General features: G+C 35.5%; 1 protein-coding gene across 1 annotated transcript in view; it reads left to right on the forward strand.

Moving 5' to 3' along the window:
* Positions 1–10,696, forward strand: part of LOC131044701 (signal peptide peptidase-like 2) — an 88,023-nt gene extending 77,327 nt beyond the window's left edge. Inside the window, exons 12-14 of the mRNA XM_057978080.2 lie at positions 7,525–7,595; positions 9,979–10,059; positions 10,136–10,696. Of these exons, the coding sequence (XP_057834063.2) occupies positions 7,525–7,595; positions 9,979–10,059; positions 10,136–10,239 (256 nt within the window). The 3' untranslated portion in view covers positions 10,240–10,696. The remainder of the gene's footprint in view (positions 1–7,524; positions 7,596–9,978; positions 10,060–10,135) is intronic.
* The last annotated feature ends 5,333 nt before the right edge of the window (positions 10,697–16,029 follow it).

Here is a 16,029-nt window from a genome sequence, read left to right on the forward strand (position 1 = left end):
ACCTCACACATATTGTGCGCCTTTGGTTCCAGATACTAAATATATACTGAATGTTACATAATAGATCATGAGGATTATTCTTAGAGAATTGAATGGAAATTTCTTCTTCCTCACTTTGTGTTGGGCTATGTGGCAATGCGTGCCTAGACGATACATTGTCATCATGCAATTGTTGATGACTTCCTTCTAGCTGAAGACTAGGGAGTGACTATATATTTTGTTTTAATTGTTGCTTTGTTTCATGCGTAGGAATTCAATGAAGGATACTCTGTGAGATCAATGGGAACCCCCATTAAGCTCAACCACTGGTCGATATCATCTCAGGCCTCTTTGGATATTTATATCAGTGTGGTAATAAAAGTAGGTTCTTCAGGTGTGGTGACAGAAGTAGGTTCTCTAGGTTTGGTAATAGAAGTTGTAGTTATTTCTATGGTCTCGGCTTTCTCATTCCCTTCATTGTTGCCTTCTTTTGCGTGTCCTTGTTTAGAAGATAATTCAATTTGTGCACCTTTTCACTTTCTTGCAGTGGTATTGCTGGTCCTAGCTTCCTCTCCTTTACCTTCCACTATTTGTAAGCTAAGTTGCTGGTCCCGGTTTGGGCTCGGGTTCGGGTTCACAGGTTCGGCCAAATTTTTTTTGAGGGTTTTGGGTTTGTTAGCACAGAAACTTATAAAAATAAAAATATATACATATATGCAATAGTAGTTAAGTTCAAAATACTCCACTATGCTAATAGTCAAATAATATAGCAAAATACACCATCATATATTAAAGTCTTAGTTCAAATAACATATCAAAATAGTAAATACACCACCATATTAATGTTTTGGTTAAAAAATAATCATGTCAAACTACAACAATCAGTGATCATTGATCAAATATCATATGGGTCATCAAAAATATCTTCATCATCCTCCATATGCTGTGGTAAATTAGAAGAACCACAAACAGTGCCACTGGGACTGGAACTGGCATTAGCACTAGCAGCGGTACTAGCATAGTCATTGTCATGATCACTAGGAGTTCATGGTCATCATCATCTCCAAGTGCAGCAAGGTGGGCAATTGAATCATCCAACTCGGCATGCTCTAGATCAATATCCCATTGCTTTGTCTCCCCTTCTTTGTAGGTATTTTCTTTGTGTGTGATGAGCGGCAAGTTTGAATGTACAAAGACCAAGTCCTCCGCCTTTTTGGAGTGTAGTCTATTGTGCTTTATTGAGTGGATGGAGGAGTATGTGCTCCAATTCCACTTGGATGAAGATGAACTAGCAACCTATCAAGATTTTGAAATTAGAGAGTTAAGAGTTATAAATAAAATTTAAATTTAAAATATAAGCAAGATAGAAGATTTTGTTTTAATAACTAAGAACTTACTTGTGATAAAACTTTGATGGCAAGAGGTTGTAGGTGTTGGTATGCTTATCCATGGAAGTACCACCAACTATGAGCAAGAACCTTATTCTTGTCCCAAAGAGCTTCAAGATCACAATCATTTGTGCTTGAAAAATCATGAATTCAACCCTCACCTTGGGTCGCAGGTCTTGGGGAAAGAGTCTACGTATGGCTGCCTTGTACCCTTGAGCAACTTTGAGATCTCTATATGGGGCAACTCTTGTTTCACTCACAGTAAGGACATCCTGACTATAATAATTCAGACTCAATGCAAAGGCAAGGAGATGCAATGGAGTGGTCATTTTGTTTCATCTCTTCACAATTTAGAAAGTTAACTAAACATTTCTATTATTTAATTAAATTTAAAATTATTAAATTAACTTACCTTCAATAACTCCAATCTCAAGAATTGTCTAAATATGCCTTGCGACATATGGTGGTTAGTGATAAACATTTGGATCTCCTTACCCTCAACATACACTTATTCGATCCAATCAACTTTGTTGCCAATTTTTTGCAGCATTAGGTTGAGTGAGTGGACTGAACGAGGCATCCAAAAAATGTGTTCACACCGCTCCTCAACCAATAACCCATCTGACCTATAGTTTTTGGCATTGTTTGTTGCCACTTGAACAACATTTGGAGGGCCAACTTCCTCAATGGTTTGGAAAAGAATATTAGCAATGAATGGACCATCCTTTACTTGCTCTTCACAATCCATTGCTCCCAAAAACATTGCCCCTTTAGGGGACATTGCAACAACGTTGATCAATGGGCGATTTCTTGCATCTTTCCATCCATCAGATACGATGGACACCCTTGTTTCAATCTTTGAATCCTTGATAGGCTTCAAGGAATCCTCTACATGTTTCACCTCTTTCTCCAATAAGGAAGTATGCACCTTCTCATAACCTGGGTCCTTGAATCCCTTTGGAGCCTCATTAATTGATCTCACCATTTTTTGCCAATAAGGTGAGCAAACAACATTAAATGCCAATCTAGCTATGTCTTGCTCGGCAATCTGTCTACCCTCATTGTGAAATGATGTTTCCAATGGATGCTTTGCTCTCTTATGTGGTGGAATAGGTTGATCTTGAGGTATAGACAAGAATAGATGGTCCTCTGTATGGTCAAGATTGAGATGTGATGGAGAGGCCATCGATCCTTTCTTACTCTTATTCTTTACCAAAGGATGAGAAGATTCTTTCCCAATTGCTTCTCCTGCTTTTCTTTGCTCTTCTATATATGCCAAATACTTATGCCTTTGCAAGAAGCCCTTTACCTTTTGGCTTTCCTGCACAAAATTTAACCATTTGAGGGATAAAGAACAAATGTGCTTTCAGTCGATTGTATGAGCTCTTATATGGTTCTTTGCAATGAGAACAAATCCAAAGATAACCTCCTCCACTTGGAAGTTGTTCTACCATTTGCACTTATTTCCAAAGGGTTTTAAAACAGGGTTAATTCCCAGCACTAGAAATGCATGCCATTCTACAAGCCAAAATGAAAAAATAAAACAAAACTAGAGAGTTCATTTCAATTTGTGAAAAAAATGCAAATGAAGAAAAAAACAAAGAACAGCAAAAACCCACCTCTTATGTTGAAATCTTCCTCTTCAATGTCTTCAAGAACGAATCTACTTTTGCAATGGCATAGGAGTAGCACAAGAACTAGCTAGGAACAAGCAACAAACAATCTTCAACTCTCCTTGAGCAATGGCAAACAAAAAACAAAGCTCAACAATGGAGCAAAGAAGTTATGTTTTCCATTCTGTTGTGCAAAAATGAAGTGGGTTTTACCTTTTTAGTGTTTTAAGAGGTCAAATTAGGGTTGGGAGGGGCGGATTTGCTTTTATGGCATTAAAAAACAATAAAAAAAGTCAACAAAATCAACTTTTCTGTCAAATTCCTGACAGGTTATGCGAAATACTCCAAAATTCCTCTTGAGTTCTCTAGGTTCGACAAGGACGAACCCATAGTGTTTGGGTGGGGCCCTATTCAAATCCAGGGAGAGCCGGACCCAAACCCCAACTAGGGGGGGACTGGACGAGGACCCCGAGGTTCCTAAGGAAGAATCCGGTAACTTAGTTTATAAACCCAAGGACTTCCATTTGAAGATAGAGGGTCAAGTAGGATCATGTTTTGTATTGGGTTGAAATTTGCTAGCTGCCAATCATGGTGTCTGTGTCATAATTGGATGGTTGGTTGGGTTGAAGTATTAATGGGATCTAAATTAATATAATTAATTATGCATATATTAAGAATAATAGAAAGAATGATAATATATATTTGAGGCATTATATTAATTACGTGTCATTCCCAAATATTATTGAATTGCAGACATGCTAAGTGGATCAGCAAGACAAGTGTTGTGTGTTATGCATCATACCAAGTACTTGTAAATGTCTAAGTCTGCTGACTACTCTTCTTAATTCTGAAATTGATTATTTTCTTATTTGATTGGCTGACTTCCGAGTCTGATTCGATCTGCTCTTATGAATACCGATGCTTATTGAATTCTTTTCCTTGATGCCTTGTCCCCATCGTGGTCTCTCCAATTTTATATCTCAATGTCTTCATGAATAGGGATGACCCTTGGAAAGTTGCTGCTCCTTCAGGAATGGTCATGCCTTTTCAAACCAACTGGTGCCTTGTTCTGTTTATTTGTTAATTGCTGCATTTGTTTTATAAATCCCTCCTCCTAGAAATCGCTTTTGCAGTCCTTATTTATATGTACAACTTGCTTTAGACTAAGAGGAAGTTGGGCATAAATCTGTCCCAATTGCTGCCCTTTAAGAAGGAAGTCGTCTATGCCCTTTCTATTTAAAAATACAGTCGGCCTTAATTGTATAGTGATCCACATTTTTTATTTAAGCTTTTGCATTTATCATGTCCTTAAATAAAATGTTCTTATTCTAATCTCCTTAATCTGGGTTGGCCTAAGGGAATGTAATTATCTTATTTTCATACTTAGGTTTCATTACAAAGCTGCGATCTGGACCAGTACCAGTATGTCTGTTTTTGAAAAATAGGAGACAGGTTACTTGGAGATGCCGTAATAAAAAATGTTGAGACATGGACCAGCTAGGACTCGAACCTAGGACCTTCCATACGCTGCTGGAGTGCTCTACCACTGAGCTACTGGTCCATCTTGGACCAGTCCATCATCGGTCCGGGTGTGGCTTATTTCCAACACCAATACCCCCCCTTAAGCCACACCTCTCGTGTGCTTGGGGCTCCTAGCCTGGACCTGGCTCTGATACCATGTTGAGACATGGACCAGCTAGGAGTCGAACCTAGGACCTTCCATACGCTGCTGGAGTGCTCTACCACTGAGCTACTGGCCCCTCTTGGACCAGTCCATCGTCGGTCCGGGTGTGGCTTATTTCCAACACCAACAAAAAATAATATTAAAATTGTAATACAATATATATTATAAATAAATAAAACATAATATAAATAAATAATAGTAAAATATATGGGGTTGGGTGCCTGGTTCGATTGGCGAGAGCTTCCTGTGGTAAAGCATGAGGTCATGAGTTCCAGTCTCCCCCCAGCCCACGCGGTATTGGAGGACATGTGCCAGTGTCACTGTTCATGTTAAAAAGTTTTCCAGGTGCACTGCAGTTTATAGGGGGTGCTATACCCGATTCCTATAGTCTAAAAAAAAATGTTAAAAAAACATAATAAAATAATTAATATTAGGATCATAATGAAAAATAAATCTGAGGTCAGCCATCTCTTCTATCCATTGCCGTTCCATCTCTTAGAATCAAATTTCAGGGTAGACACAATATGTCTTTTCATAATTGGATATGGATGCCGTGAAGTGGGATGATATTTGGACCTTGAACAGGCACCATGAGGAGATGAAAGCAACTCAACCGCAAGAAGAGGAAAATAAAAAAAATGCATCCATTGAAACCTGAAAACACGGGATATACAGACAAAAGATACCCAGAAAAGGGAAAAAGAATTCCTAAGAAATATTTTTCAAGATTCTTTTGTCTTTTTTAAATGAAAATTTAGGGAAACGTCAGTGGGATGTCTTCTGCAAGCAGGGATGTCTACACACGTGTTTCCAGTACTGAAAATGCGTTCTGGTCCCTGAGATTCGTCCCAGGGGTTGGAGATGTGTCTCCTTGCAATCATGTTTACAACTCTTTTACCTTTCCTTAGCAGCGAGCAATTCAACTTGTTATTGCAATTTTGTTTATTTTTTTGAAGTATCTCCATTTATATGTATGAAGTTTTCTTTTGTTGCTTTCTTTATCGACATTTGTATGTAACACTTCCGTGATATATGTGCTATGTTACATGGGGATGTATCCCTGGGTCTTTTTCATTTTTGTGGATCCTCCTCCAGTACATTTTGGAGACAATGGAGATGCCTTAGAGGTGTCCCCATTGCAGTCTGCAGGCCCCTATCCTGATCAGAAACTTTCAATAAATGGGGGAACATCTGGCCATTGCTGGGATACTAGGGGACATCCTTTGTGATCCTGGGGATGTCAAGGCCCCCTATGAAAAGAAAATGAGAAAAGTAAAGGTGCTTCGAGATGATAATTGATGAACATTTCTGGAATCAGTTGTTACTAAAAATCTGTGGCTAAAATTTGAAATTGATATAAACTCAGGATTAAGATATAGAATTTTTTAAAAACAAACCAGAATAGTAAGTGCAGCTGAAATATTCTGGGGGATCCTGAATAAAACTCTTTGTTTATATTAAATAATGTTTCAGACAGATGCAATGAAAAATATAATAAGAAGTTTGAGGCACATTCCATTTTGATCATCCATTATTGCTAATGATAAATTTTGCCTGTATCAATCTGAATGAATTTATCCCAAAGCTTTGTAGTTCAGCTGTTTGAACTGAAGCCTACCTTTTGTTGTTTATCACAAGAAAATCTATTTGATGTTGCTGTTTTGGGGAGAAAAAGTGCTGCTAACTTTGATCCAGTCTAATCAATTTTGGGAAAGAAGAGCAAACCTTGTGATTGCTTTCTACTTGATGTCTGTAACTTACAAGATGTTTTTAACAATGGATATCATGTTGGATTTTCATTCCACTTTATTCTTCTTCTTCTCCTTTTCCTTTCAGCTTAGTGTGTCATGAAAGAAGAGGATATTACACCAATTATGAGGTTGAGAGTTTGAAGAAATTGCTTTGAAGTGCCTTTTATTGTACTTGTTATATATGGTATAGTAACAATAAAAACAATGAAAATTCGCTAATTTGTGCATTAAATCTCTTGTGAATTCTTAATTCAACTCTTATTTTATGTAATATGGCTCTATAATTAATATGATGATTGTCTTATAATACCAATAATTTAAATTTGCCTATTTTTTAATTGCTGCCCCACTGACCCCCTCCAAAAAAAAGGCCTCCCATCCCATGCCATCCTGGAAATGCATTCCTTCGTTTCTTGCTGTCCCTATGCCAGAAACAGTGGAACATAGCATTTATTATTTCTCAACCATCTGACAATTAATATGAGTTTTTATTTTTCCCTCCGATACATTTTGGTCAAATGATGATTAAGAGTTGCTTACAGATGCTTTGAGAACTACTGGTACCTGCTTAAATGTCATTGAATATTCAATCATGTAGTAAAAGAAGGCTTCCCATTCCCTGCCATCCTGGAAATGCATTCCCTCGTTTCTTGCTACCTCCATCCCTGAAACAGTTGAACATAGTATTTATTATTTTTTAACTATCTGACAATTACTATGAGATTTTTCATTTTTCCCTGCCATACATTTTGGTCAAACAATGATTAAGAGTTTCGTATAGATGCTTTGAGAATTACTAGCACCTGCTTTAATGTCATTGAATATTCAATCATGTAAATATGTAGTTCATGTTTTGTTTTTCTTCTGATGTCCGTCTTATTGTTCTCTTTCCAATATTTTTCTTTTAATGTCAGGAATATTAGTCTGTACAAACAGGGAATTCACCATTTGGATCCAAGTCAAGTTTCAAAGCTTTTTTTTTTTTGGCATTTCAATAAAATCATTTCATCCTTTTGATGTTAAACATTAGCATGCTATATAAAGATGTCAGTTTTTTTCATCTGGTGAATTGTTATTTCTTAGTTATCTGATCATCTTGAATGCTGCAGATATGATTGGTCAACACATAAGGGCCTTTTCAATGGCTATTTCTTATGGTCAACCGTTGGATATGGATTTGGTATGTCATATTCTTCCCATTTTCTTTTAGTTCATGTGATCCTCTTGTTGCACTCATTATCACTTCAAATGAGAAATACTCCAGGAATCAAAACTAGTCTTCTTGTTTAGGACTTCTTACTGGGTATCTAGATGTAACTCTTTTTTGATGCAATGAAGAAAAGTAAATACTCTAAAGACTGCTATATAGGATGATTATAGCAAAATACTCCAGATCATACATGCAAGACTCGTAGAGTATTCAATGAGTTTTTTGCTCTGTGATTTTTTCAGCTAAAAACTTGTCACAAAAACTCAGCGAGTCTCTAACAAAAACTCGGTTGCATTAAAAAAGGAGGTCCAGATGTGTCAAAAATTTATCTAATTTTTTTTTTTCAAGTCAGTCTCATTCTCTTCATCATAATATATACATGAAATATAACATTTCACATTTCAATATGTCATTTTCCTTTCTTATACTTAAAGTTATATTTCATGTATAGACTGGCAGAATGTTTGAGAGTGGTTTCAGATCTCTAGGAGTTATTATGCAAATTCTAGGTTTTAGAAGATCTTATAAATTTTCAGACTTAGTCAAATTTCAGTAATCAGTAGACTCCTATCAGCATTCTCTCGCTCTCTTTGTCTCACTCTATTTACGATGAACTCTAGACCCATCTCTCTCCCTATCACTCTTACTCTATCCTCTCTCTCTACCATTCTCTATTTCACTCTTTCCTCTCTTCCCCAAGATCTTGGCCTATCTCTCTACCTCTCTCTCTCACCCTTAGACCCCTGTGAAGGGTGCTACCCTCAACCTCGTTTTGGCGAGGTGGAGGAGCCATAGCAAACTCCTAGTACTAGACTCTCTAGTTCTACCTCTCCCTTAGTTTTCACTAGAGCTGGGAAGAGGAAGATGTAAAATGTTTTGATGTAATATTTACTTTTAGTTTTACAAAAACAATTTGTTATTTTCATTTTGTTTCAGACTATTAGCGATCAGAATTCCACATGAGGATGCCATTTTGTACCCAATTTTCATTTAACTCAATCGAATATAACTAGTTTTATCTTGCTTCTTTTATGTACTCTAACTTATTGGATCCATCTCCTCATTGAATTTTGCAAAAAAAAAGAAGCATTTCTAATGCAATTTAAGCAATTTTTGAAGTCGCCAAATTTTTGCCGAGTCGCATTTTCGGGTGTTGCCGAGTCCAAGTTTTTCAACCATGCTCTAGACATTGGAAACCTTGACAAGAAAATATCTTGTTCGTACTCATTGATATATTCCCATTTGAGTGATACTAATTAGAGTTAGGCAAAACAACCTTATCCTACTCTTTGCTAGATCTTAACCTTAACCTTAGCTTCAACTCTTCACCATCATAACTCTTGATCTTTCTTATCAAACTAGTAAAGTGATAAGTTGTCCTATAAGTATGATATTTCTACATTCTGATACTTGGAGCACCTTATCAATATGATTGCAAAGCTGTCTTTGATGCTTTCAAGAGGACCTATCATTTACATCTGGACTGTAAAGTGTATAAATTCACCTTATCTAATGATCCTAATCTTTTGGCTAGGAAAGCCTATCAATAACATCAGTCTAGATGAATTTATGACACTTGTTATCATTCAGGAAGCCAAAGAAAATAATGTTTACAACCTCCAACACTCGGCACTCAAAACTTCTTTTCAGAATTTGTCTTAGTTTATGGGACATAGGGATGTGGACAAGTGATGCATTTTTAATTAAAGCAAAAAATTGCTGGATTCAGGGCATAGAGGGAAAATGATTGCTAATCAAATGTTAAACTAATTTATGAAAAATATATTACAAATAATAAAATTATAAAAAAACAGGAATAAGATGAAATTAACTAACACGAAACATCCATGACAATTCTGAATATCTCAAGCAGGCTGCTGCCCTTTCTCAATTCCTTCTATGCCTGTCAAATAGATCTATTCAGATATTTTTCTGAGACTAATACAAACGTTTTATTTATATATATATAGTTTGGCATTTCCATGAACCTCTGTAGTCTTTTTCATATCTATCCTCATTTCCGGGTAGCTAAATTTAAAAGAATATGTATCTTACCACCTAGCTTGTGATTGTGCATTGAGAACTGTAAAAACCAGAGCATTTTTTAGTATAATTGAATGCATGGTTTCTGAAGAAATAGACATGGGAAATGAATGTTCTTAGTTATGAGCTTTCATAGAAGATTGCAGAAATTGGATTTGTAAGAATGTGGACGAGAATTGATAGCAATTTAGATAGGAACGGCAGTGACAATAAAACCATAATAAAATACACGGTGAGTTTATATTATTAATTATTTACACGTTTTTAGTCAATATTGGAAACTTAAATCTGTGTTTCAAACTGTTTGCAGGTCTTATGCTCACGTATATTGCCTTGTACCTGATGGATAGTGGCCAACCTGCACTGCTTTATCTTGTTCCATGCACGCTAGGTATGCAAATATTCCAATTTGTAGTTTTTATCTAAGAGCTTTTGTTTCATCTTTTAATTTGTATACTGAAAAACAGGACTTATCATAATTTTGGCATTCTTACGGGGAGAACTGAGAGACTTGTGGAATTATGGAGAATGTACACATTCAAAACCAAGTGAAGAAATACAGAATGCCTGATGCAACTCTTAGTTTGAGTGTATTCTAAAATTTATATATATGAAAATCTTGTAAGCTAGCTATATTTTTTAGTCAACAATTCTACAGATATGCATGTGTTTCAAATGGTCCTTTTTAAGTTACAGATTGCTGTTCTTTTTGTTTCCTGTTCCAAATGCATCACCAGAATCCGTTACTCTTGGATGCCAGGTAGTAAATAGAATTTTGGTTTGACTGGAGCTTTTCCAATAATCTCTGGAACAGGCATTCCTGGTATTCTAACATCAATGTGATTTGTATTGTTTACATTAAGCCTGAGCAAAATCCAGTTGGCCTAAATTTGCAGTTTCACATGAGAAACAGAAAATGACCACTGTGCTGAAGAGTTTAATTGAATGTATTTTGTCAGTCTCTTAAGATAATTTCATATTCCACGCCTGCTTCTTTAACAATCTTTAACAATCTTTTTTCGATTCAATTCTTTTTGTCGGAAGAAATGACTCTCCAATGTATTATGATAGTTAACACGAGAAATGTTCTATATTAGCCTAAGTTATGTATGTTGCAATTATATTTATGGATATTGTTGCATCAAATCGAGACCATAAATTATAAACTCTTATACCTAAAAATTGTTTTTATTGGAATTGCTTCTATATCTAAAATAATCATGTGTGGTTTTATAGAACATGCTTTTGACATGACATGATCACATGAAGTAATAAAGAGTGATTTTAACACATCTAGTATATTTAATTTCAAATGGGATTACAACTCAATGATTATAGGCATCAGTCGGTTTTAACTTTAAACTTGAAAACAAACAAAAAAATTTCGTTGGTGGCAGCCGATAGATTCTTTTAGCGAATGGAAGTGGATCCATTTATAGTCCACGATACCAAGCCACCTGTTTTGGATCTGCAGATGGCTTATAGAATATACTATATGTGTCTACCCCTTACTTGATGTAAAAGGCACTTAACTGTGCTACAAATGAGGCTTACATACCCTTATCCCTGTAGGATTTAAACTTGTGACCTCTTTTTCAAGAGTCCAAGCTCTCCACCATTAGGCCAACTCAGGAGTATTTTAACTATTTAATACTTTAAAAAAAGTTATAATGAAAAAGTAGTCTTAAGATTAAAATAAATAAATGAATTTCATTGGTTTATAACTTAATGGTGGACAACTAATTAATTTTAGTAACCCACATTTAGACTGAATTTAAAAATTGCTTGTTTTCATATGGTCGCTACAAGTATTTATGGGGCATCAAAATACATACGTAAGTGGACTCATTTACTCTCTCCCTAGTCTTTGAGGTGGCCAAATTTCTGAGAAATTAGCTTCAAGTTTTGGTTACTCATACCTTTGCAATGTCAAAAGGTTCACTCTAGTCTATTAGAATCTAGTAAATGAGGGATATATATTTATTTTTTTGGTAGGTAATAGGCCGAAGCCGCAATATTTTGAATTATTATTATTATTATGTTTGATTAGATTGACCCTAGACCTTCCCCATTTTTATGGAAGGCCAAGAGTCACAGCTTAGAATTCCATTTTAGATGTCCCTATTGGGAGTTGAACTTGGGTCTCCGCAGTGAGAACCTACTGTTTTAACCAGTTAAGCTCAACCCCTTGGACAATGAGGGATATATTTTTGTTAGTTGGACTCTGGAATAATTATTTGCAAAGATACCCATTATCTCTGATTTGACCAATGAAGAAACAATTGAGTCATTCAAAATTAGTTTGGATGTTGCATTCTTTACTTCCAAAAAAAGAGATGGAATTTACATTAATTGGAGCTCATTTATTGTAGACGGGCGTCATTTTGTTCATGGAAAGCCTAAAAGAGAAGACACAATAACCAACTAAGATTCGTAGATGTCACTTTTTCAAGGTAGTCACTTGGAAAGGCGAATCCATAAATAGTTTCTTTTAGAGCCTAATGTCATAATAAAAGCAAATTAGATTCATGAAGAGAACCCAAAAAATGGACCTTTCCCATTTTTGTATGTTGCATTACATAAATCTAGATGGCACTTGCCCCCTCACCCCATCCGCCGTCCCCATCCCTTGCCCCCCGTTCCCCGCCACTCTCACATCAAGTAGACCAAAAAAAACATACAGAGAACCTTTCTGGGGATTAACAAACCATACTTCTCAGGTGTAATTATCATAAACTTTAACAAGAGCATTGGATTTTTTCAATGAACATTATGACAAAGAGAGTTAATGTAATCCATAGAGCTGTACATAGAGCAGCCAAGTAGTGATTGATGGCCCAATCTATTCTTCCCATAATTTGTGTAACATGCTACTATGCAAAAGCACTCAGGTAAGAAAGCATCATCAAAACAATTTGTTTAACCTTTTAAATGGACTTCCTTTGAAGAATGGCACAACTTGGTCACTTTTTCTAGCATCTTCAATTTCTAGACCTTCTTCTTTTGGAGATAGGTGTCTGCCCATTCTCCTGTTCTGCATGGCATGGAGTTAAGATAATGTTATTTTGCTGTTGGATCATTTTGAAGTTTGATTGCTAATAGATATTTTGCTAAAACCAAGCTATTTGCATTAAATTTTGATAAATTATAAAGCTTTAGATTATGCAACAATGTCTTAGCTTCTTTGATTTTATTTGTTCTGTTATAACAAAATTGTTTTTTAATTCATATTTTACTTGAGCTAAACCAACTTCTGTTATGTCTTCATGCCCCAAATCTGTTGTGCCCAAACTTTAGGGCACAAAAACGGAACAACAAAATTTTTTTTTGACGTCATGAACTCGCAACATATTCTATAATATAATAACTTTATTAAAGTTTTGCCTTATCTAGGATGTAAATAAACTTACTTCTAAGGTTGGGTAAATTAACCGACTCGAGCGAGCGACTTGTTTGGTGGAGATTAATTAGCATCGCGGATTAGCTAGCTAGCTCAATTACCTAAGACAAGTTGTCGCTAATTAAATCAAGGGATAATTGGTTATCTTAATGTATTAAATCATTCCCAATCCATATAAGGATAATGCTAATAATTAATTGATGCATATGCAAAATTTATTATTTAAATCCAACCGATGAGGGTTCGAATTTCTATAATGACATTTGCCCACTAAAACCGACAATAAGCTAAGGCCAATTCTAATTTTCCCCAAACCCCTTAATTTGACAATTTAATTTCAATCCGACCAAAAAAATCGGTCTCAAGGGCTTAAGGTTCATAAATTTACAATTACCTCCTTTAGAATTTTCCTAACGTCCAAATATATTGGGGAAAATCTATTGATTAATTAAATAAATTAATCGATTTAATGTATGGAGTATCCAACTATAATAACCCCTTCATTTTTAAATCCCTTTAATTTTACTTTATTAAAATTTTAATCCCCTAAAGAATAAATGGACATATAATAATTCCATTATTAAAATAACCCCAAATATATATATATATATATAAATCAAAGTTTAAAATTCCAATTTAAATCTCCCATATATATATATAAAATTCTTAAAATGCTAACCCTAACCCGAAATTGTATACACACAGTGGCGGACGGCATAGCCGCCGCCCACTGTGTATACACACAGTGGCCGGCGCCGCCACTGTGCTACGCACAGTGGCGGTCGCGACCGCTCCACTGTGTTACACACAGTGCGGTGCCCTTCGGCGCCGCCCACTGTGTGTAGCACAGTGGCTCGGCCGTGGCCGTCCACTGTGTTACACACAGTGGCCCGCGTTTTCCCACATTTCCTTTTTTTTTATAAAAAAAACATTTAAATATTTCATGGTTTTTCAATATTATACGATGTGTTATTTTTTTTGAATATCAAATATATATATATATATATACACATATAAACATTGTTATGATCAGAACATAACATATATGTCTATATTCTTTTTTTTTTCTACAGGCATCCATAGAGTATGTTTTCAGATGCAGAAATATATATATATATATATAGGATTAAGAAGTTTATTCTGTAATATATATTTTTTTTAACACAGCAGCATGCAATACGTTTATATATTTTGTAACAGGGATACACAAGTTCAGAATATATCTCTTCTCTTGTTGTTGCAGGGGTATGCATATCCAGGAATTTATATATATATTTATAAGTATATAGGTATATATTTTTCAATATATATACTTATATACCTATAGATATATATAATTTAAATGTTAAAATAATAGGGCTGAAAACCCTTATATTGGTTTGAGATTTTAACCATTAAACATTCTGTTCTAGTCTTCTAACAGCATTAAGAATAGGTCTAATTTTTTTCTTCTTATTTAGCAGTCTTACATACTACTTTCTACAGCAATAAAAACACTAGTTTTCTTTTTTTTTAACAGTCATAAAATAATAGTAATCTAAACTATGCAATTAAATAATGAAACCTAATGCATTTTTTTTCTTTTCTTTTCTTTAATATTGCAGTAAATAAACAAGTGAACAGACCAGATTTAGATGTAGTCTACAGCAACACAATAGACATCAAAATATAAATAAAAATTACATTGTTTTCCAGAATGATAAGTTACAATAGCCCATATATAAAAATGGGTGAATAATCTAAACAATCTTCTCTTTCTTAATCTTTACACAGAAAATAAAGAATACATTTATTTAAACAGAAAAAGAATCAATTTAAGCCCTATATTTACATATACATTTTCTTTTTTTTTTGCTACAAATCATAAAGTTACATTTCTTTTCTTTGCTTTTCTGCATTTAAATAAAAATCTGAGTCCGAAACATCTGCAACCAAACAAACTGCAACTCTTAATCTTTTTCCCAAGCAACCTGCATGTAAGATTAGGACTGTGACCATGGGATGCTCACCTCCCAGCCTAGGCTTACCAGAAGCCACTCCCGAGCTAGGAGAATCAAGTTCTAGACAGGTTACAAACAAGCATACAACACAACAATAGGGCAAATACTCAAACATACACCTTCCCATCCCAAGCTACACTTTCACCACATTTTGTGATGATCAATCTACGGGTGGAAGTGGACCAAGTACCATTGGGGAGACTGCAGCCAAAATACAACCCAAGCCATCTCATGGAAACACCAAATACACAACAGACTCATCCCACACACCTTATGCCCCCCAAAGGCTCAAAGCCATATCCTCTTCCCTTATGACCCCCAAATGCATACACAAGGCTATGCAGCAAGGGTCACAAAGGACACCCTTGAGATCACTCTCCTTAAGGAGAGCCTCTCACCCAAGGCTGTCATGCTTTTTCCACCCCAAGATCATCCTACTCCCCCAAGAGTAGGAGATCTTGGACACTCCCAAAGCAAGAACACATAAACAAAAAAAAATAAAAAAAATGAAACTTACATTTCTCTTTTTTTTTCTACAACAATCTACATATACACAACTCTCTTCACAAGCATTTCTTTCAAAAGAAGGAACAACTTAAACAACATAAACAAAGAGAATACAACCAACCTTAATCTGCCAATAGGTATGTTAGACTTAGTTGGAGATGAGCTGCCCAATCCACACAACTTTCTGCAATTCCTTGGCCCCCAAATTCCTCTATTCCTGAAACTGGTTTTTCCTCCAAAGTTTTTCCAAAAATCTCCAAGGATGGAGAGTGGGTGATTAGCTCACTAAGCTTCCATTCTTAGCCTAAGAAGACCTCTCTCACTCCTTCCAACCTCTTGGATAGAGTGAGGGATCCCCCATTGGGTTGGTCTTCCCTAGGTCTTACACACTCCCTAACCTAGGTGTCTAGAGAAGGGAAATGGAATGGGGAAGAGGGATTACTATCTCCAAGAA

This window comes from Cryptomeria japonica, chromosome 3, assembly GCF_030272615.1.
Source record: "Cryptomeria japonica chromosome 3, Sugi_1.0, whole genome shotgun sequence".
NCBI lineage: Eukaryota > Viridiplantae > Streptophyta > Pinopsida > Cupressales > Cupressaceae > Cryptomeria > Cryptomeria japonica.